Consider the following 25,057-nt stretch of genomic DNA (forward strand, 5'->3'; position numbering starts at 1 on the left):
TTACCTAGAAAATAAAGGCTTATTTGCATAGAAAAATATTTTTTCTGCAATAATACCTTTTATATAAGTGTAAGGATGCTATTCCAAAGCTATCTTTTTCATAAATATTTGGATATGTGGAAGTCAATGGAATGCTTATTCTAGGAAAAATTCAAGAAATAAGTCATTCTTTTAAATCATATTTTCCTTTAAGAGTAAGGTCTAATACTTCATGCAGTATGAAAAGTAACTTCTGTTTTAAAATTTTCCAAAATGTTTCTGATATTTGCTGCGTTCTTAAAGAGAAGAAAACATAGTTTAACTTTCTCCTAATGATTTCATGGCATTGGGATCACCATCGTTCATGGGCCAAGATGCTCTTTACGCATTATATAATTTCTTTTCTCTTTAAAAAAAAAAAAATTCTCTTTAGGTAGCTTTAAATGACTGTTTCATTTGAGTTAAATCAATGGAATTTTTTTTTTTTTTTTTTCTGGCTACTCTCTTACAATCAGCTAGTCCTCCTTTCAGCTGCCCCATATCACCCTAATTTATGGACTTCTAAAAAGCTTGGAAGTCAAGTAACTGAGCTTATTAATATTGCGTTAAAGTTGTAGTAAAAAGACTGTGCGAAGACCTCAGGGCCTTTCTGGTGAGTTGAATAAAAGGGTTTTATCTTCTTTATAGAAGCTTTTTGTGACATCTGTATCGTCAGTTCAGACAACTTTTATCACTTAATTCTGTGCTGTGGTCAAGATGAGTAAAGTTGCTTACAATTTAATTATGGATACTGAAGTAAGCTCTGCTAACGCCAAAAGAGACTGTACACACATTCATTCTTATTGTGTCTCCTAAAAGACAGCCATATTTTACTTCATGGATCAGCAACCCCAAAGGGTCCCCGAACCACACTTTGATAACACCTTGGTTACTTTTTTGTTTTAGATTTTGAGTAAGGAACCTGTTGTTTCTTTTATCAGGAGGAAAATACAAAATGTACATAATACCTTGTAATTATTTTCTTGAACTTAGAAAACAAATATGTCATAAATTTTAAAAATGCAAATTAAAATGAGCTAGAATGTATGGCTTCCCTAACAAATTACCACAGACTTAGTGACTTAAATCAACAGCTCACAGTTCTGTAGGTCAGAAGTCTGGGATGGCATGGTTAGATTCTCTGCTTAGGTTCTTGAAAGGATTAAGTCAAGGTATTGGCTAGGCTGCACTGTCATTTAGAGCTCAGAATTCTCTTCAAAGCTCATTCAGGTAAACTCAGTTCCTTGTGGTTATGAAACTCAGTCCCTGTTTTCTTGCTGGCTATCCACTGAGGAATTCTGCTCCTGGAGGTGGCTCCTGTATTCCTTCTCATGTGGGCCCACCCCTTCATCTTTAAACCAGGTACAAGTCCAATCCTGTTATTGCGATTGTTGGGTTGTCCAATTGACTCTGACTCATAGTGACCCTATGTGACAGATTAGAACTGCCCCATAGGGTTTTCTTGGCTGTAATGTTTATGGAAATAGATCACCAGGTCTCTCTCCCGCAAAGCCACTGGGTACTTTGAACTGCCAACTTTTTGGTTAGCAGCCAAGCACGTAATTGTTGTGCCATCAGTGCTCAAATCCTACCAAGCTTCTAATCTCTCTGACCTCCCCTTCTACCACTAGCCAGATCATGCTCTGTATTTTTAAGAGCTTGTGTGATCACCCTGGTGGTCTAGTGTTTAAGACCTACGGCTGCTAACCAAGAGGTCGGCAGTTCAAATCCATCAGGTGTTCCTTGGAAACCCTATGAGGCAGTTCTACTCTATCCTATAGGGTTGCTATGAGTTGGAATTGACTCAATGGCAACAGGTATGTGATCTGCATTACCCAGTTAATCTCCCCATATTAAGATCAACTGTGCCATATAACACATCCCTGGATGGTACAAGTGATTTGCAATTGACTGATAACCCAATGGTTGGTGGTTGAACCTACCAAGTGGCTCCAGAGAGGCTTGCTTCCATAAAGATTATATTCAAGAAAACTCTATGGAGCAGTTCTACTCTGTAACACATGGGGTCGCCATGAGTTGGAATCAACTCGAAGACAACCGGTTTGTTTTTTTTGTTTGGTGCCATATAACATAGCAATCAAAGGGTGTAATATCTAATTATATCCACAGTTTCCAGGGATTAGGTCATGGAATCTTGAGAGGGGGCATTTTAAAGATTCTGCCTACCACATATCTATTAATTGCAATTAACTCTTTTTATAATCGGGAAAAGAGGTGGTAAAGGGATAGACAGGGTGTGTTCTAGAAACAGGCTCTCTTAGTTCTATTATTTGAGAGACATTGAGAAAATTATTTAAGCTTTCTGTGATTTGGTTTCTGTTCTGTAAAATTGACATCGTAATAATAGCTAACTCATCACATTTTCATGGAAATTAAATGCATTAATACCTGTAAACCTCTTAGAATTTAAGACCCATTGCTGTTGAGTAAATTCTGACTCATAGCAACCCCGTGTGTTACAGAATAGAACTGCTCCATAGAGTTTTCTTGGCTATAATCTGTTCAGTTTGCAGACGAGCGCTTACCTATTTGCACCACCAGGGCTCCTCTAAATAAAAATTCAAACCCAAACCAAACCCACTGCTGTCAGGTAGAATCTGACTCATATCTACCCTATAGGACAGTGTAGAACTGCCCCATAAAGGGTTTCCAAATCTGTAATCTTTATGGAAGCAAACTGCCACACCTTTCCTCCAGGTAGCAGCTGGTGGGTTCAAACCACCAACCTTTCAGTTAGCAGCTTAACACTTAACCACTGTGACACCAGGGCAAAACCCCTTACCATCGAGTTGATTCCAACTCATAGTGACCCTACAGGACAGAGTAGAGCTACCCCATAGAGTTTCCAAGGAGAGGCTGATGGATTTGAATGGTTGACCTTTTGGTTAGCAGCCTCAGCTCTTAACCACTGTGCCACGACAGCTTCGACACCAGGACAAGGGGGTATTCATGTTGTAGACAGAATCAAGGTAGCTAATCAACTGATCTTAACATAAGGATGTTATTCTGGATCAAATCAGAGTGGGCCCAGTGTAACCATAAGGGTCAAGGATCAGAGAGATGCAATGATGCTGACTTTGGGTAAATGTACTACAAGCCAAGGAATATGATTGGCCTCTATGAGATGAAAAAATGCAAGGAAACTGATTTCCTCTAGAACTTCTAAAAGGAATGCATTTCTGCCAGTACCTCCGATTGTAGTGCAGTGAGACTTCTGATCTCCAGAACTGTAAGACAATAAATTTGTGTTGTTTAAGCCACCAAATTTGTAATAATTTTTTATGGCAGCAGTAGGAGATTAATACAGCATCTAACTTGAAAATAAAAAAGATAGGAACGAGTTACTATTTACCATGTAGCAATACTAACCCATTGCCAACTAGTCGACTGTGACTCATAGAGTAGAACTGCCTCATAGTTTCCCAGGGAGTGCCTGGTGGATTCAAACTGCAGCCCTTTTGGTTACTAGCCGTAGTTCTTATACACTATGGCACCATGGTTTCAGTAGCAACCTTAGGATCAGTAAATATGTCACATCTGAGGACTGAAATTCAAGGAAAAACATTGTAAAAGTCACAAATTCTGTCATGTATTGAGATTGAAGACACATCTAGCTTGTTGGAAGAGGCTTTGAAACCCAAATGAAATCCTCAGTTTCTCCTTTTAATAACAACTTCCTTGATCGCTCAGACGTGGTTAATTTTCACCCATTGCAAACTATTTCCTCTGAGGAGGGTAACTGGATCTCAGATTTTCTATCAAGGTTTTGACCAAGGTTTTGGAGATTAACAGAAATGCAGTTGTTCAAATACTTACTTCTTCCCACTTATATCTAAAAATTGTGGGTCTCATGGCAGTGAGTTATCTATAATCAGGTTAAGCTGTTTCTTCTGACAATCATTTCTCAAGAATTAGCCACAGGAGATAGGCAACTGCACTTAATTCTTAATTTTTAGTAGGCATTTATGAAATACCAGTGCTACCAAACTTTTAGAAAGCAAATTACCTTGAAATTATTCAGCAATGTACCTCACTTTGGAATTTTGATTTATACACAGTTAAATTAACCATTCAGTATAAAATGTAAAAAGCATATTAAAACACAAAACAAGTCCTTTTGTTTAAAATAACATAGGTATTATGGTAATAGTCAGATAACTTTTCTAAATATTAATAATTTTATAATACCTCAAATTTAAGTGAGTGTGGAAATTAGCTCATTTATCTTCATTAACATCAGAAAAAAAGGATTTAATTCATCTAATTCAGTATCTACATTATTACTACTCTGTTAACTTTGAGTATAGGTTGAACATAATTTATACAATTTTTACTTCGATTATCAAAATGATAATTTTGTTTTTGTTTTAGTTCATTGCTGGTTAGGTTCCAAAGAGTAAATGAGTCCCCGGAGGAGTGTTTTCCCTACATTTGCAAGCTTTTATTATAATACAAATAAAAGAGATTGTCAATGCTTAAGTGAAAGCACACAAGAGAGCTGAATCCCTCTGCAGGGATGTTTAATCATTAAAGAGGAAACGTTGGTGAACGTGAGTCTGAACATTAAGATCAAACACTGAAGCAACATCAGTGATGGTTAGCATATATTTTATCACATAAACATTTATGAACTTGCTGTAGGAAGGCATTTTCGACATAGAATGTGTAATCGAATCCATCAAAACAAAACTCACCAGCAATTTATGTTTCTTTTTTCTTTTTTTTCAATATCCACTTTAATAGAATTATTGTATTTCCAAAATTCATATACAAAAATATTTTAGGAAAGATGAGCCATTTTATGTAGAGAGTGTAACCTGTTTGGTGAAGGATAGAAGATAATTCTATGCCTCTGAATTCTATTAAGCTATTCTCCAGAGAAGGAATGGTGGTGGCACAGTCATTAAGCCCTCAGCTGTTAACTGAAACGGTGGTGGTTTGAACCCACCAGCTGCTCTGTGGGAGAAAGACAAGGCAGTCTGCTCCGATAAAAATCACAGACATGGAAACCCTATGGGGCAGTTCTACTCTATCCTATAGGGTCGCTGTAAGTCAGAGTTGACTGGACTGCACACAACAATGATAATTTTCCAGAGGCATATACATAGATGTATATTTTTTAAGGGAGGTTAAAAAAAGAAAAGCATAGCAGTTATTTGCTTATATGTCTTTAACTGACTTTTATAACCTTCTGGTTAAATCATCAAACAAATGTTAATGGGAAACACGGTAAAGATTTTATTCAATCAACTTCTCTTAAATTTATACAGATAAATTTCTTTGTTATTCAAAAGGTTTTATGTGTTTTTTTTCAAACCAGGATAATGCTACTTTTTTTTTGATGGGAAAGAATGTTAAAGAGAAGTTGTAAAATCTACTGGGAGCACTGTGTCATGCCCAATGATGCGTCTATTCAATCAATAATTTATCATGAGACTTTTATGCAATTCAAGCAAACCTAACATTTTGTCTATTTTGATCATTAGCGTCTGCCAAGAAGAGAAAAGAAAATAGTTGAATTACTGCCTTTGTTTTTCTGGTACTTTTCTTAAGAAAAATGAATGTGACAAGAGTGTTTTCACATCCTCATTTGTACACTGTCTTGAGCAGGCTGTAGTTTGGATCAGTAGCAATTGGTGACTTTGATTTTGTGTTTTAGCAGGAGCTACAACCATAGAGAAATACGATCTCAGAACAAATTTGTGGATCCAGGCAGGAATAATGAATGGCAGGAGGTTGCAGTTTGGAGTGGCTGTTATTGATGACAAACTCTTTGTAATTGGAGGTCGAGATGGCTTAAAGACTCTGAACACTGTTGAATGTTACAATCCGAAAACCAAGACTTGGACAGTCTTACCCCCAATGTCAACACATAGACATGGTCTAGGTAAGATATCTTACTTTATTGATGTTGTTTTGGAAACATTTTATTGATAATGCAAAATGTTTAAAATATAGTATTATGATCATCAATTCCTATTAACTTTAGATAAATTATGGAATATTTGAAGTATTTTTCTTAAATTCTTGATATTTTCATGTGTTGACCAAAGTGTGTTAAACTAATAAAGGTGATGATGAAGATCCCAAAATGAGTTGGACCCAGTCTATCCTCTAAATTGTCACAATATAGTATTCATACAATAAGCATAATTTAAAAAATGTAGAACTATCAGGGAGAGGTCAGAGTAATGCATCCCAGAAGAAGGAATAGCTAATATGGAATGAGGAACACTTAACTGAGATGGCTTATTCCCAAATTACTGGATATTGTTGTTGTTAGGTGCCATCGAGTCAATTCCGACTCGTAACGACCCTATGTACAATAAAATGAAACACTGCCTGGGCCTGCACCATCCTCACAATAGTTGCTATGTTTGAGCCTATTGTTGCAGCCACTGACAATCCATCTCATTTAGGATCTTCTTTCATTGCTGACTGTCTGCTTTACTAACCATGATGTCCTTCTCCAGGTCTGGTCCCTCCTGGTACCATGTCCAAGGTATGTGAGGTGAAGTCTCCCCATCTTTGCTTCTAATGAGCATTCTGGCTGTACTTCTTTCAAGGCAGATTTATTTGTTCTTCTGGCAGTTTGTGGTATACTTGATATTCTTTGCCAAATCATAATTCAAGGCATCGAATCTTTTTTTTTTTTTTTGATTTTACCTAAATGAAGGTTTAAAGAAGCTTCTCATTAAACAATTAGTAAGTATATTGTTTTGAGACTTTGGTTGCTAACCCCACGACATGTCGACACTCTCCCCTTCTTGACTTTGGGCTTCCTATTAGCAGCTTTCCTCTCCCCTCCTGCTTTTTCGTCCTTGCCCCTGGGCTGGTGTGCCCATTTAGTCTTGTTTTGTTTTATGGGCCTGTCTAATCTTTGGCTGAAGGGTGAACCTCAGGAGTGACTTCATTACTGAGCTAAAAGGGTGTCTGGGGGCCATACTCTCGGAGTTTCTCCAGCCTCTATCAGATCAGTAAGTCGGGTCCTTTGTGTGTGTGTGTGTGTGTGTGTGTGTGTGTGTGTGTGTGTGTGTGTTAGAATTTTGGTCTACATTTTTTTCAGCTCTGTTCGGAATCCTGTATTGTGATTCCTGTCAGGGCAGTCAGTGGTAATAGCTGGGCACTATCTAGTTGTGCTGGACTAAGTCTAGCGGAGGCTGTAGTACTTGTGGTCCATTAGTCATTTGGACTAATCTTTCCCTCGTGTCTTTGGTTTTCTTCATTCTCCCTTGCTATAGAGGGGCCAAGGCCAGCAGACTATCTTAGATGGCTGCTCACAAGCTTTTAAGACACCAGATGCTACCCACCAAAGTAGAATATAGAACATTTTATTTGTGAACTACGTTATACCAATTGAGCTGGATGTTCCCCAAGACTATGGTCTCCACAGCCCTCAGCAAAGACATCATTTCTTCTTCAGTCTTCCTTATTCATTGTCCAGGTCTCACATGCATATGAGGTGATTAAAAAACCCATGGCTTTGGTCAGATGCTTCTCAGTCCTTAAGGTGACATCTTTGCTTTTTACACTTTAAAGAGGTCTTTTGCAGCAGATTTGCCCAATGCAACGTGTCTTTTGATTTCTTGACTGCTCCTTCCATGGGCATTGATTGTGGATCCAAGTGAAATGAAATCCTCGACAGCTTCAATCTTTTCCCGTTTATCATGATGTTGCTTCTTGGTCCAGTTGTAAGGATTTTTGTTTTCTTTATGTTGAGGTGTAATCCATACTGAAGGCTCTTCATAAATAAGTGCTTCAATTCTTCTTCACTTTCAGCAAGCAGTGTTTTGTCATCTGTCTAATGCAGGTTCTTAATGAGTCTTCCTCCAGTCCTGATGCTATGTTCTTCTTCATATAGTCCATCTTTTCAGGTTATTTGCTCAGCATTCAGAATGAATAAGTATAGACAAAGGATATAACCCTGACACACACATTTCCTGACTTTAAACAATGCAGCAAAATTACTGGATAGGCAACCCTATCTAAAGCATTGCACTTAATTAATTCCACTTTGAAAAATCCAGGAGAAAAAGTGAGACTTCAGCTAGCACTCTAGGTCAATATGGTATGATTTTAATTGATCCTGCCCGTAAAGTAAGCATATAGGATTGCTATGAGTTGGAATTGACTCAATGGCAACAAGTATTTGTTTTTTGTTTTGGGTAGAGTAAACAGTAGAATAGGGAGAGCTGTATTCGGATTCAGATGAGCAGCTCAATCTACTACTTTCTATTTGGATGACTCGGGCCAGCACTTAAATGCTAAGCCTTAGAATACTGATTTGCAATGAATAGATTTAAAAAAATCAAATAATGATAATATATATAATATTACTTTGTAAATTGCAAAGCACTATACAAATATTTGTAAAAAGAGAAATTTAATAAAGATTTACGCTTCCTCTTTGTATTATGAAGAATGTAAAGTAAAATGCAAATTACTTTTTTTGAAGACCTGCAATATATCATATGGTGCCCTTGTGCCACAGTGGTTAAACATTTGTCTGCTAACCAAAATGTTGGCATTTTGAATCCAACAGCTGCTCCTTGGAAACCCTGTGAGGCAGTTCTACTCGGACCTATAGGGTTGCAATGAGTTGGAATGGATTTGACGCAACAAGTTTTTTTTCTTTAATATACCACATAGTAGACTAAGTGCTTGTTCATATATTTAGAATATACACATTAAGGGGATATCATGGTTTAATTGTTTATTTCTATTATAACTCTACATATTTAGACAGGCAAAATTATACAACATTTCAAAAACAAATATTAATGATGATTCAACTTCAAGGTCACCAGTATTGTTATTCTCGTTCATTTATATTCCATCATGAAACAAAGTAAAAATAAATAAAAATAACTCTGACCTAAAGGAAACTACCTTTTTGGTCTCTTCTAGGCTGGTTTACCCCCAGTTTCTTCAGTTTGCTTATTAGTAATGCAGTATTTTAAATAGTCAAGAAGTGTTTTACCATTCTGCTGAGTAAAATCATCACGACCTAGTACGGAAAGAGTCCTGATGATTTCAATGCTCAGCAGGTTAGTAAAGGTGATTCTTGAATAGTCTCTTTCACTTCAGCTCAGATAACCAGTTTTAATTTTGAGGGGATTGACAAGAATAAATCAGTAGAAAACTTAGTATTTTAAATGATCTTATAAAATTACCTCTTCTTTTTTGAACCACAATCATTTTTCTTCTCTCGGTTTACATTTTTCTAATAAAAATTGCCTCTTTTCCTTCCAATTTCTCACAAAACCGTATGTTGCCTTTCTAATACTTTGTAACAAAGGAATAGATATAACATGATAATATGATAAGACAGGATTTCTTGTCCTAAGAACTGTATTTTATTTTGCATAACGTATTACTTTACTTTTTTTGCTTTTCTTAATACCTTAGCCTGTTTATTATTATTCAAATATATAAAATGTTGCAATTTAATATAATTTTAATGATAGGGATTGATATGATTTTGCCATATTCACACTAAGAGATTGGGCTTTCTTATTCACATTTTTAAGATGTGGGAAGTTAAAGAAGTTTGTAAGCCAAATATGAGGTTGGATTTAAGGCATCCATGTGGAATAAGCCTGAAGGTGATTTTTTATTTCAGCTACACCGTGTATGATTTATTGAAAAGATATATTGAATTCCCTTTATCATAAAACTGTTTTTGCTTTGCACAAAGCTATTGCTACTTCAATCCTATTGATTCATTACATTGTAGATTAAGGAACAATGCAATACGAAAATATTCTTCATTTTTCTGAATGCCTAAACATTTCCTGGTAGTGAATTAGGCAATTATGAGTGCATTCTCACATCCGTAGAACATGACATAAACAAGTTGACAATAAATTAAAGGTCAATTAGCTAATTAGTCCACGCACTATTAAAAAATGACCAATTTATTTTACCAAAAAGATTGCTTTCCATGTTTTTGTAGCCATAATCTAACTTTTAACTGCTAATATTATATTGTTTTCATAATATGCTAAATAGACCTCAGGAAGCATGCATTAAATGTTGTTTTAATGTTATCGATCAAGAATAATTAATAAGTGAATGATATTGGAATGATATGATGTGCCCTAGATAGGAAATCCAAATTGTGGCTACTTCTTTGGGTTCTGATACTACTTTTCTTCATGACATGAGGCAATTATTTGTTGAACACCTGCCATTTTCTTAAAGTAAGTCGTCATTTCTTCATCTCTAAACTAAAGTTAGAAACCCTGGTTGTGTAGTGGCTAAGTGCTACAGCTGCTATCCAAAAGGTCGGCAGTTCGAATCCACCAGGTGCTCCTTGGAAACACTATAGGGCAGTTCTGCTCTGTCCTATAGGGTCGCTAGGAGTTAGGAACCAACTCGACGGCAAAGGGTTTACAGGTAAACTAAAGTTAATGGTACACTTTCTATATAAGTTGAGAAAATTAAGTAAAATCAATTATTTGAAAACACTTTTTAATTTTAAAGCATTGTTTTAAAAGTCTAAGGATTTCATTGTAAGATGAAATTGTAAACTATATAAACTTCAAATTTGTTAATGTATAGCCTACATTTGAATAGGTTTTGAAGTGTAATATACATTGGTAATTCCATAATTTATAAATGATTTTACTGAATTTGTCATTCTAAATTTATTTCCTTTACTAGTCATTCAATTTTACTGTAAGAGACTATAATAAATTTTCTGATGGCATATATTATTACTCAGAATTTCCTCTTAAATGTTCTTGATTTGATTTTTTTAACCTTTTATTTTAATGGAAAGGTTATTTTTTTCTCCTATGAAACCCTGGTGGTGTAGTGGTTAAGTGCTACCTCTGCTAACCAAAAAAAGTTGTCAGTTGAAATCCGCCAGGGGCTCTTTGGAAACTCTGTGGCACAGTTCTACTGTGTCTTATAGCATAGCTATGAGTTGGAATCTACTAGATGACATTTTTTTTTAATGCATGTAATACTAGTGAAAAAAAATTAGTGTGAAATATTATACCCAGAAACTCTCAAATTAAAACATAGGTTCAATGGAGTTTAAAATTTCATTGAATGTTTTCTATCATTACCATAATATATACAAGTGATTTTAAACATCATCTAAAAATACATATGTTTGAGATCACCTAAGAAAATGTTGATAAAAAGTAAGAGAAATTTTTATTCTATTAATAGTTTCAAAATTATGTTAGCATTTTTTATGGGGAAGTAGGATCAACTGTAAATTAGTATAGTGAAATTGCATATTTCATTGCATATTCCTACAAAGAATAAGCTATACATTATCTTTTCAAACATTATTTTCATCTCTCAGTTATTCTTTTTTTTTTTGTATAGTATCTTTATAATTATTTTGAAGATTTTTCCCCAGATAATCTATATTACAAATGCATTGTTATTAAAAGTGGACTTTTTTCCATATTATGCCAATGATGATTATTAGATCAATATTTTTTGAAACTTTACTAAAATCTTATTATTCCTAATCTTTTAAAAATTATTCTTTTGAGTTTTCTACTCTCTAATTTTACATTATGATAACTACTGTTTTCCTTTTATCATTTCATTTGTTGATATATATACCCACTAATTCATAACACAGTGTGGTACTGTCAAATTGACAATCAAAGAACAGAATGGAGAATTGAGATTCAATCAGACTATTGAAATGTTTTATATCTGTTTATTGTTTTCCTGCTGTATCTTCTCAACTGAATAAGATGTGTGAAAAAAATCTCTAACCAAAATGATATATTTATCTTTTTCTGTATAAGATTTATCAGTAATTACTTTGAGTTTTCTGGTTACATTAATTTTATACATGTGCCTAATTAGATCTTTCTGTTATACATCAATCTGTAAATTTTGAAGTTTTTATCCCTACTTGGTAATTTATTGTAATGTCTGCTCCTTCTTTGTGGTATTAATATCGTCCCTTGTTTCTTTGAGGCTCTTTATTACGCTTATTTTCAAATTCTTATCTGACTTTTTTGTTGATTTCTTTCTCTTTTTTTAAATAGGTAACAATTTTCCTCCTATTCCTTTTTTAGATTCCATTCCTCTAAATTCTCCTGCTGGCTTTCCCCCCCCCTTACCCCTTTTTCTTTCTCTTTCCCTCTTCTTCTTCGTCATTCTGGTCTTCATCCCTCTTCCTCATCTCCCTCCTCTTCTTCTTCCTTTTCTTTTTTTTCTTCTGCTTCTAATTCTATTTAACAGTAGTTACGGTGACTGAAATGTGTAGTTATTCTGTATCTGTGCACTCACAAGGCCATGTCAGGTGCTTGGCTAACTGTATGATGGTTAAGGTGTTTTTCCTACATTGCAGGAGGGGTACGGGAACTTATACCTGCACATGGAGATCTGACCCTGCAAGCTGACTTTGCCCATCCTGTTTTCTGTCACCCCTAATATGTAACCCCCAAGAACACATTTAACTCCATTTGCACATTACTCCTCAAAGACTTTATTCCTTTGCTTCCTTTGTGATGCCCTAGCCTTAGGGCTGGGAACTAAAATAAGAAATGTTCTGGACCAGCAACTCAATTAGCTTCTGCACTCTGATGATATCCCCCTGTTATTTCACCAAATTTGGCAAGCTCTGCACTGGTGCTGCTGTTGCAGTATCTAACAATGTGGAAGATGCAGTAACTCTTCTTAAGAGAACAATATAAAAAGAACAATACAGGGTAGCAAAAAGAGAAAAAATGAAAAGTTTTTCTCTGAGATATTCCCTGATGACTGTGCCCTGTATTTGTTTGTTTGTTTGTGTTTAACAGCCTTGATATTAGTATTCAATTCCATACATTGTCTGTCTTTTCAGTGTAATTGCCGAGATTGGATTTGAGTCTACGTCAGCAGTCTGTGCTAATTTTCATATTTGTTCAGAAGCTAGAATTTCCTATTTTGTTTGTTTCATAGTTAATCAGTACCTACTCTGCAGCATGCAATGACATTACAAAAATGAATATGTAATCCTATATTACATAATTAGAAGGAGTCCTGTGGGTCAACAGTTAAGCATTCTGTAGCTAACCAAAAATTGGCCCTTCAAACCCACGCAGAGGCTCAGCTGAAGAAAGAACTGGCTATGTGTTTCCATAAAGATTACAGCCAAGAAAACCCTATGGGACGTTTCTACTCTGTCACTTTTGTTCTCTATGAGTCAGACATTATATAATTAAAAAACAGTGAATTAGAATCTAATGTAAAATTGGAAAAAAAATTATTAAAATTCTTTTCTCTGACCTATATAGCTTCTCATAAAGCCCTGTTGGCACAGTGGTTAAGCACTCAGCTACCAACCAAAAAGTCAATGGTTTGAACCCACCAGCTCAGCAGGAAAAAGATATGCAGCTTACTTCCATAATGATTACAACCTTGGAAACTGTATGGGGCAGTTCTAATCTGTCCTAGAAGGTCCCTATGAGTCTCAATTGACTCAATGGCAATGGGTTTGATGTTTGTTTGTATAGCTTCTTGCTTCTTGATTTGTGTGGAAAAAAAGTTCTGACATAATTTCCTAAGTTTATGCGTTGCTAAAGATAATTATGTGATCAAAATGTTTCATAGCTGACAATAAATGAAGAAAGCTCTTTCTTCTGTGGTTAATATAATGGGCAGGTAATCTTAAACTTACAATGGGGTTCTGTTCCTATGACTCCGTTTTAAGTCAGTTCTGACATCTCTTTTTCTGTTGTTTGTTTTCATTATCGTTGCCTTTCATTTTTAATATCTTTTTTATAAATCCAATCTTTATTTGCCTTTGGGAGTGGAAATATTACATAGAAACTTACAGGTACATTTTAATATATACATACATTAAAAAGTATGCAAATCATAAAAATTTACTCTAACAATGAAGAAGAGCTGGACAACTTTGGCATACTGTCAGTTGCATTAATAACTTCACTTGTGGAAGGTTCTGGATTGTCTTGATTATCCCTAAGAATGGGGATGGCATTTCTAGTCAGAAAATTAGTGAGAGTTGTCTATAAGTTCCTTTTCTTTTTTTCTTCATGTATTTCACAGTAACATCTCACTGCTTCCTGAATCAGTCTCGAACACATGTGATAAGATACCATTGAAACGAGCAGTTATAAAAATGAGAAAAGTTTGAAAAAAATGACACTTCAAATTTAAAACCTTTGCTGAAATTAAGAGTTAATGAAAGTTTTGGAGGAAAAAAATAAAATTGGGGCAGTCTCTTAAAATTAATAACAGGAAAAATATTAAAATTATGGAACAACAGAGAAGTGACCAAAAAATCAATAATCAAGAAGCCTGATGTTCCTCTCACTCATGGTAGTTTTAGAAGTAGTGAACCAAGAAAGTGGAAAAGACAAATAGCAATAATATGAGAGAATTTCCCTGAGGTATGGCACATGGTCTCTAAAATGAGGCACCTAAAAATCACTAGAAAAATGAGTGAAGAAAGAGCAAGTTTAGTCTGTCTGTATCAAACTTCAGAATATCAAGGATAAAGAGATTATTACGTTTCCTTACGTACAGGAAAAGAACAAGCTAAGCTTAATAAGAAAAATAAAACAGCAATGAAATATCCAAGCCAACTACGAAGGTAGGAGAATCAGATCATATCAGAATTTTTATTATCAATCTTAGCTGCTAGAAAATAATGAAAGCATACTTCAAACTTTCGAGGGCCAAAGGTTTTTAATCTATTCATGTCAAGGCAAACTATCTCTCAAGTAGGGAGGGAGAAAAAAGGACATCTGTAGAAGCTGCTGATTCTGCTGATTTCAGCAAGGATACGAACCTCAAAATCCCTTGTCACAAATTTGAGAAAAGAAAAAAAAAGGATCTTGAAATTGGAAAACCAGGAGCTTCTCAAAAAGAAGAAATATTTTGCTGTTAGGATTTAAAGATTTCCTCTCATAGCCGGAAAAGGTAGAGGACACAATTTTGTACATACAGAGAATTCTTGGCCTCACAAAAGAAATAGGCTATTAGATACATACCTTGACGAAAACAAACACAGGATAGTCTCCCACCTGCAAGGATTTGGGCAGTCCTAATGAGTCAGAGCCCTGGTAGTGCAGTGGTTAAGAACTCGGCTGCTAGCCAAAAAGGTCAGCAGTTTGAATCCACCAGCTGCTCCTTGGAAGCCATATGGGGCAGTTCTACTCTGTCTTACAGCATCGCTATGAGGTGAAATTGACTCGATGGCAATGGGTTTAATGTGCCATTAGGGAGCTGTGGTGGTGCAATGGTTAAGCACTTGGCTGCTAACTGAGATGTCTGTGTTTGGAATCCACTTGCAGCTCTATAGTAGAAAGATATAGCAGTCTGCTCCCATAAAGATTGCAGCTTTGGAAACCCTATGAGGCAATTCTACTCTGTCCTATAGGGTAGCAGTGAGTCGGAATCGACTCCACAGCAATGGAGTGGATAGTACGCCATTGATGAAGTTCTTAGGCAGTGCAAATGATTAAGTGTTCAACTACTAACCAAAGATGGCGGTTCAGGCACATCCAGAGCTGCCTCAGAAGAAAGGCCTGACAGTCTGCTTCTGAAAGGTCACCAAACCTTGAAAAACCTTTGGAGCACAGTTCTTCTCTACAGCACATGAGATGCCTGTGAGTCAGAAGTGATTCGGCAACTGCTTTGATTTGTTCCTTGGTTGTAATGTGCTACTGAATTGCCCTCCTTGTTGCTTATAAGGAGTCCGATTCCACGTCTGGTCCATTATGCTAGACTGAAGAAAATTACTAAAGCCATGTGGGATGCTCCTGTCTGCATAGGGGACGGGGAAGGGCCTGTGCCTCTGTGTGCTTCTGTATATCTTGAAATGCTCACATGGCAGGGGAATAAAGGAAATGAGCTTTTACAAGCTGCATGAGAAAAAAAAATATGTTGTTAAAATTAACATATCAAAGGGTATTTTCAAAACAATATTCAGTATTTAAATGAACAAAACTTCTTGAAAATATGTATAAAGAAAAAGAACCCAAAGTGATGTTTATGATCATTCTTCCCCTGGCTTTTAGGAACCTTACAGATAACAACAAATAATGAGTGGACTAAAGAAAATATCAGCATAAAAAAGTCCTTGTATTACTCTGTGATATAACCCATTAGACTAGAAAATCTCATTTTAGGCTGTCAGTTTTCATTGCCTCAAAAGGGACCCTTGTTTCGGCTTAGCCACTGTTTCTCTAATTATATCAGTATATGTTTGTCCTCTTCATGTCTCTTTTACTTAAAAAATACCATTTCTCACTAGATCAAGATAACCTACATTTCCTTAAAGGGGTTCTCCCATCAATAGTTTTCAAATGGAAATCAAATTCAGATGTGTTCATTCAGTGTTATGTACCAAATGTCAAAAACTGTGATATATTGAAAAACAAAATAAAAGGATGGGTTGGGGATGCAAGAAAAGGTTTAAACTTTTGATGATATATACTCAGATACACACTCTCAAATACACATACCTAAACTCGGATACACAGTTTTCAGTGTGTGTGTATTTTATATATATATATATCTATCTGAATTAGTCCATAAATGTGTTTTATCTGTCTCCATGGTGCTCTATTAAGGAACACAGAGCCATGTATTCTGCAATGATGTTAAGGTTTGGAGGACTGAGAGAAAAAAAAAATCCTTTTACTTTACTATGCTGTGATAAAAGCCCAACACCCATGAAAACCTTCAAAGAAACTGGCCCTGAAAACGAGGACATGATTCCAAATAACCTAACCTAACCAATTGTCATGGAGTCGATTTCAACTCATGGCGTTCTTATGTATGTCAGAGCAGAACTGTGCTTTGTGGATTTTTCAATGGCTGATTTTTTGGAAGTAGATCACTAGGTCTTTCTTCCAAGGCACCTTTGGGTGGACTCAAATCTCCGACCTTTCGGTTAACAATTGGACACGTTAACCGTTAACCATATGCACCACTCAGGAACTCCCCAAATACTAATGGTTTCCTCTTCATGAGACACAAGAGTCTCAGCACTAATTTTCTCTTCCTGAGAAATTTTCAGTTTTTAAACATTGTAAATGATTTAACTATCTAGGTCTTCCTATGTGAGTGAAAGGATTAAAATCAAATGCAGAGTCTGATATTAGCAAATATGCCTGCATATTTTGTAGCAGTCTCCCAGTGGTTCCATTTTATATCTTTTGGCTTGTTTTGCTCTTTTCTCTGTCTCCTTTTTTCTTAATCAAATGTATCTATCTCTCTAAATTCTTTGTTACCTTAAATTTTTCAATAATAACGTGAGTTAAAAATATTACTAAGCTAAGGAGAAGTTAGCAAACTTAGTCAAGTTAAATATGAGGAAGATTCATGCAAGGATATTCATTAGTTAAATTCTTATTCATACAATTAAAATTTCACGTATTTCATACTACAGTACTCCTGCTAGAATAAAAGACAATAAATAAAGTTTCTTCTCCATGGACATTACAGCCAGAAAATAAATAGAAAATTAAAATTAAGTGCTACAAGTATAATGTATAAGGGTGCTATGATAGCACTGTTTTAAGTCAGAATGGAAATTTAGGAGCGGTATCTAGAAGGAGGTATGCCTAAACTGAATCATAAAGGATAAGCAGTCAAGAAAATTAAGGAAAGTACATTTCAGCCAAAGAAGCAAACTGTGTGAAAACATAAATGTGAGACTGTAGCTAGTGTATTTGCATAGCAAACTATAAGTTACTGGTAAAACTTAGTTTCAACGATATAGATTATCTCCTGAAAATATTTTAAAATATGAGAACTATCCTTTGTCACGTTTAATATGAGATGTGCCAGGACGTTGGATAGTAAGATCTTTATAATGCCATACTATGAAAGTATTTCAGTATTTTAAAACTGGTATTTAATAATGAAATATTTATTTTGGCATAATTGTTTTATCCATATAACACTGCATACTTGAGTTTAGCCTAACTTAAAAATAATCAAGATGTAAGGCCACTTGATAGCCTTTTCTTATTGAATAGGATGTTTTGAGAGTCTATTTTTAGAAAACGTGAGGACAATCTGGTCATTCCTGTGAATCACTCAGAAAGAATTACTAATGGAGGAAGAAAAATACTAATTCACAGCTACAGAAATCTCACAACTTCAGTTTCTGTTATTCAGGTTCCAATTGCTAAATTATTGCCTGCTTTTTGCTTTTGTAGTCTTTTCTGTGAAAAAAAAAAAGTATTTTAACTTTATTCATAAATAAATTTAACTTGCATGACCATGAAAATTTTCTATGGCTCAATTTAAAATGCATGTTAACTTTTTTTTTTTTTAATTCCTACAGTAGTTTCCAGCTCAGTGTGTAAGTGTTAATGAAACGCTAAAGCAATCAAACCAAAAAATTATGTAGACTAATAGATATTTAGACAGAAACGGTACTTAAGAGAATATTTGCTTCAGAATCTTAATTTTACAAATAAGAAAACTGAGATTCAGAAAGATTGCAGAGCTTGTTGAAGTTCATACAGCTCATTAGTGGAAAATCTAGGTCTAAAATTCTCCATGGAGTTGGCAGATATTCTTTGTTATGCTTTGCTTTTTTTTTTTAGAATTATTTTTTTACCTCATTCTGATCATTTGTGTAATACTGCTTCTAGCAATATATCAAGTTCCTTTTTCAAAGTGTATGGTGAGCCCAGTGGCAGAACGAGGGTTTGTGGGAATTAAGGAGAGGCTCTATTTTAAGAACATACACAATTACTATTTGAACACATTGTTAGGGCCCCTTCCTAGGTGAATAAGGAAGCCTGAGATTTCAGCTTTACCTGTATCACAATAAATCTCTCCACGAGCAGATTTTGTGTTAGAGGTAAAAAAAAATTACATAATTTAACATGCTTTTCAATTTGTTGAGGATTTCTGAATGGATTAGAGTCGAAATAAATTTATATGACATTAAAGCTTGTTTTCTTTTTTATGTGTAAGAAAAATATAAACATCATGGTCTATATCTTAAGATTATAAATTTGTTTAGGCTTAAAATAAATTTGAAAAATATTTTATTTATGTATATGTTGTTATATGCCTTCAATTTGATTCCAACTCATAGAGACCCTATATGACAAAGTAGAACTGTCCCATAGGGTTTCCTAAGCTGTCATCTTTACAGATACAGATTGCCAGATCTTTTCCCCTCAGAGTAGCTGATGAGTTCAAACCCCCTACCTTTTGATTAACAGCTGAGAGCTTAACCATTGCTCCACCAAGGCTTCTAATTTATATATATATATATATATGGTTTTTTTTGGTTGGGTTATAGTTTTTTGGGGGGTTGGGTTTTATATATACATATATATAAAATTATTTATAACCACATATAAATTGTTACTATTCTTTTGGATTTTTGTTTTTTCATTAGTTAATGTAGACTCCTTGAACAAAAGTTAAGATCATTTTTGTTAATTTTGTAATATAACTAGTTGCCACATTTGTATCTGTATTAGCTATGAATATTGATTTGTTTTAGCACTTACAGATAAATCAAACCTGTTGTATTATTATACTAGATTTAACCTTTGAAGCTAATTTTTATTCATGCAACAAATATATTGCTAAGGACAACTCAAGGAGCCAGAGAGACAATTGTGAAAAATTAAGCATAACACCTGTCTTCATAATGCTTTGGGATTACCATGAAAGATGTGGCAGTCTGCTTCTGTAAAGATTACAGCCTTGGAAGCCCTGTGGGGCACTTCTACTTTGTCCTATTAGAGCAGGTGTGAGTTCAAATCAACTTGACAGCAATGGGTTTGGTTTGGTTTTTTGTTTATCCTAGTTAGAATACAATACTTCTTTTGTTTTTCCTCTGTAGTGATGGAATGATAATATGTCTAGGATTACAAATTTGCAATGTAATTTCCTTTTTCTTTTTTATGATAATTAAAACTATAGGGATATCCCTGTTTTGAGTTGTGGAGCAAAGAACCAAATATAGTAAATGATATTTTACAACTGAATTTAATACATTTACTTTATATATCCAGTATTCACAGTGAATAGCTGTTGAATAAATATTTTTGATTTTTGACTCAGAGCAACCCTGCATAGAACCCAGCTCTCAGAGTAGAACTGCCCCATAGGGTTTTCTAGGTTGTAATCTCTATGGAAACAGATCATTAGGTCTTTCTCCTGCAGAGCCACTGGGTAGACTCAAACCACCAGCCTTTCGGTTAGCGCCAAGTGCGTAACTGTTGTGCGACCAGGGCTCCTTTAGTTATATATAGCATCATCCAAATAACTGAGATAGATTTTTTTTTTCTGTTTTAAACCCCAAAAATATAAATGGTTGCATAATCCTTAAATCATTATGAATAAAATACTGGTTATTCAACATTCTCAACTTGAATATGATGCTGGATCTCAATAGCTGCTAAGCATTAAGAATAAGTTTAAGATATCATTATTATTAAACTTTGATGTTGAGTCAATTCCCACTCATGGCAATCCCTTCTATTACAGAGTAAACGGCTCCATAGGATTTTCTTGTCTGTAATCTTTTCAGAAGCAGATCACTAGGCCTTTTGTCCTTAGAGCTGCTGGGTAGATTTGAACCACCAACCTTAGTAATTGAGTGCAAACCATTTGCCCTACCATTTGCAAACCATTTATAACTAAAAAGAATGTCAAGAGGGCAACAGTAAGAAAAATGGTATAACAAACAACTGGTTTTAAATGAATCCAGATCATTTGTTTGGTCCTAGCTAGACAAAGTTTTTACCTTAGCCTTTTCTTTTTCCTCAGTACATTTAATCACATTAAACTAAGAATTACTTTTTATTACTAGAAATATTCTGCACAGGTTCTGGCTTAGGAAACACCTGCTTGTCAATCAATTACTCCCAGGTAACGGGCAAACCCCTAAAACTTTTTAATGGAATAGTGTATATCCAGGCAGAATGAAGGGGAAAAGGGGTAAGAAGGGACATTTCAGGGACTTGTGAGCAGTTATTTTAAACTTCGAGCAGTTACCTGTTTTGTTTAGGTTTATTTTAACTTGCTTCAGTTTAATTAAATAGAGCTGACCATATTTAGCAGGCCTAGGATTAGTAACTCCCATGTGTGTGTCAGTTTCTTGTACTGTGGGGTCTTGCGTATTGCTGTGATGCTGGAAGCTATGCCACTGGTATTCAGATACCAGCAGGGTCACCCATGGCAGGAAGGTTTCAGCTGAGCTTACAGACTAAAACAGACTAGGAAGAAGGACCTGGCAGTCTACTTCTGAAAGGAATTAGCCAGTGAAAACATTATGAATAGCAGTAGAAAATTGTCTGATATAGTGTTAGAAGATGAGCCCCTAAGGTTGGAAGGCATTGAAGAGATGACTGGGGAAGAGCTACCTCCTCAAAGTAGAGTTGACCTTAATGATGTGGATGGAGTCAAACTTTCTGGACCTTCATTTGCTGCTCTGACACAACTCAAAATGAGAAGAAACAGCTGCACACATCCATTAATAACAGGAATCTGGAATGTATGAAGTATGAATCTAGGAAAATTGGAAATCATCAAAAATAAAATGGAATACATAAACACCGATATCCTAAGCATAAGTGAGCTAAATGGACTGGTATTGGCCATTTTAATTCAGACAATGGCATGGTCTACTATGCTGGGAATGACAACTTGAAGAGGAATGGCATGGCATTCATCATCAAAAAGAACATTTCATGAACTGTACTGAAGTACAACACTGTCAGTGATAGGATAATATCCATACGCCTACAAGGAAGACTATTTAATATGACTGTTATTCAAAGTTACGTACCAACCACTAAGGCCAAAGATGAAGAAATTGAAGATTTTTACCAACTTCTGCAGTCTGACATTGACTGAACATGCAATCAGTATGCATTGATAATTACTGAAGATTGGAATGGGAAAGTTGGAAACGAAGAAGGATTGGTAGTTGGAAAATATGGCCTTGGTAATAGAAACAATGCCTGAGATTGCATGATAGAATTTTGCAAGATCGTGGCTATACACATGAACTTCGCCAGGTGGAATACACAGGAATCATTTGTGGAAAGAGACAATGGAAAAGCTCAATCTCGTCAGTCAGAACAAGGCCAGGGGCTGGGTATGGAAGAGAACATCAATTGCTTATACGCAACTTCAAGTCGAAACTGAAGAAAATTAGAACAAATGCAGGAGAACCAAAGTATGACCTTGAGTATATCCCACCTGGATTTAGAGACCATCTCAGGAATAGATTTGATGGACTGAACACTAATGAATGAAGACCGAATAAGTTGTGGAATGACACAAGAGCATCATACATGAAGAAAGCAAGAGGTCATTAAACACACAGGAAAGAAAGTAAAGATCAAAATGGATGTCAGAAGAGACTCTGAAACTTGCTCTTGAATATTGAGCAGCTAAAGAAAAAGGAAGAAACGATGAAGTAAAAGAACTGAACAGAAGAATTCGAAGGGTGGCTCAAGAAGACAAAGTAAAATATTATAATGACATGTGCAAAGAGCTGGAAATACAAGACCAGAAGGGAAGAACACGCTCTGCATTTCTCAAACTGAAGGAACTGAAGAAAAAATTCAAGCCTTGGTTGCGATACTGAAAGATTGTATGGGAAAAATATTAAACAACACAGGAAGCATCAAAAGAAGATGGAAGGAATACTCAGAGTCATTATACCAAAAAGAATTGGTAGATGTTCAACTATTTCAAGAGGTAGCATACGATCAGAAGCTAATGGTATTGAAGGAAGTTCAAGGTGCACTGAAGGCATTGACAAAAACAAGTTTCCAGGAATTGACAGAATACCAATTGAGATGTTTCAACAAATGCATGCAGCCCTGGAAGTGGTCACTCATCTATGCCAAGAAATTTGGAAGACTGATAGCTGGCCAACTGACTAGAAGAGATCTATATTTATGCCTATTCCCAAGAAAGGTGATCCAACTGAATGCAGATATCATCACACAATATCATTAATATTCCATGCAAGTAAAATTTTGCTGAAGATCATTCAAAAGGACCTGCAGCAATACATCAACAGGGAACTGCCAGAAATTCAAGCCAAATTCAGAAGAGGACATGGAACTGGGGATATCTTTGCTGATGTCAGACAGATCTAGTTGAAAGCAGAGAATACCAGAAGGATGTTTAGCTGCGTTTTATTGACTATGCAAAGGCATTCGACTGCATGGATCATAACAAATTAAGGAAAACTTTGCAAAGAAAGGGAATTCCAGAACACTTAATTGTGCTCATGAGGAATCTTTACATAGACCAAGAGGCAGTTGCCCAGATAGAACAAGAGGATACTTCGTGGTTTAATATCAGGAAAGGTATGCATCAGGGTTGTATCCGTTCACCATACCTATCCAATCTGTATGCTGAGCAATAATCTAAGAACCTGGACTATATAAAAAAGAATCGCGGATCAGGATTGGAGGAAGACTAATTAACAACCTGCATTATGCAAATGACACAACCATGTTTGCTAAAAGTGAAGAGGACTGAAAGTACTTACTGATGAAGATCAAAAACCACAGCCTTCAGGATGGATTGCACCTCAATATAAAGAAAACAAAAATCCTCACAACAGGACCAATAAGGAACACCATGATAAATGCAGAAAAGATTGAATTTTTCAAGGGTTTCTTCTTACTTAGATCCACAATCAACACCCATGGCAACAGCAGTCAAGAAATCAAAAGATGCATTGCACTGGGCAAATCTGCTCCAAAAGACCTCTTTGAAGTGTTAAAAAGCAAAGATGTCACTTTGAAGACTAAGGTGCACCTGACCCAAGCCATGGTATTTTCAGTGGCATCATATGCATGCAAAAGCTGGACAGTGAGTAAGGAAGACAGAAGAAGAATTGTTACCTTTGAATTGTGTTGTTGGCAAAGAATATTGAATACACCATGGAGAGCCAGAAGAACGAACAAATTTGTCTTGGAAAAGGTACAACCAGAATGTTCCTTAGAAGCAAGGAAGGTTAGATTATTTCTTACATACTTTGGACATGTTGTTGGGAGAGTTCAGTCCCTGGGGAAGGACATCATGCTTGGTAGAGTATAGGCTCAATGAAAAAGAGGAAGACCCTCAACAAGACGGATTGACAAAGTAGCTGCAACAATGGTCTCAAGCATAAGAGTGATTATGGGCATGGCACAGGAAATGGCAGTGTTTCTTTCTATTGTATAAGGGGTCGCTATGAGTCCTAACTAACTCGATGGCACCTAATAACTACCGGATTAGTAAATCAACATACTTTTCTCTGATGGCTCTTAGACCAATATTTCCTAGTCTCAGCTAAAACAATACAAGTTAATTATGATAAAATGAAAATGTCCTCAGATCAAAATCTTAATTTTTTTTTAATCAAATTAACACCATTTATTGATAAGTTTTGCTGTACCACAGAAGATATAAGTCAGGAACATAGCTTAGTGGAATTATCTGCTTTGGAGTCATGTCTCTACATTTTGGTTTCTATGTCTCTTCATGTTGGTCATTTTATCAAGGGATAAAAGATACGAATGTTACAGCATTTTCATTTTTAAATAAAATTTATTTTAAAAATATGTAATCCCTGTATCTTAGAACTTCGGAGTCCCTGAAATTTAAAGTTATACACCCAAAGCCTTTCACCATTAGCCCCTCTTGATAAAGAAAGAATGTCTGGTTCTTATTTTGCATTTTCACAACTGCTTTTGACAAGAAACAGTTTTAGTGAATACATGTTAACAAAGGTCAATTGTTGCTCAAATGTAAGTAAGAATGAAATGACAGCAAAGAGCTGTTACTTGGAAAGTCTGTAGAAGTGGTCTCTAACCTTGATCCTCAAATCTAGAAATTTATAGAAAGTATACTAACCTGTCAGCACACACCTAAAAGATTTAACATGGGGAGATAAGGATAAGTAGCTCATTAAAAGTAAATTGGGGCAGTTAATTTTACTGCTTAAGACAGTTTTGAAGACAATGGATAAAAATGTATTATCAATATTACAAGATATCAAGGATTAGGATAGTCAGTCTCTTTTTTTGTT

At 35.4% G+C, this 25,057-nt stretch overlaps 1 protein-coding gene across 2 annotated transcripts in view; it reads left to right on the top strand.

Moving 5' to 3' along the window:
* KLHL1 (kelch like family member 1) overlaps positions 1-25,057 on the top strand; it is a 487,627-nt gene that overhangs the window by 393,523 nt on the left and 69,047 nt on the right. For both annotated transcript variants that reach the window (XM_003409439.3, XM_010589423.3), the window contains one exon: positions 5,702-5,926. In XM_003409439.3, the coding sequence (XP_003409487.2) occupies positions 5,702-5,926 (225 nt within the window). The remainder of the gene's footprint in view (positions 1-5,701; positions 5,927-25,057) is intronic.

Source organism: Loxodonta africana, chromosome 17, assembly GCF_030014295.1.
Source record: "Loxodonta africana isolate mLoxAfr1 chromosome 17, mLoxAfr1.hap2, whole genome shotgun sequence".
Lineage (NCBI taxonomy): Eukaryota > Metazoa > Chordata > Mammalia > Proboscidea > Elephantidae > Loxodonta > Loxodonta africana.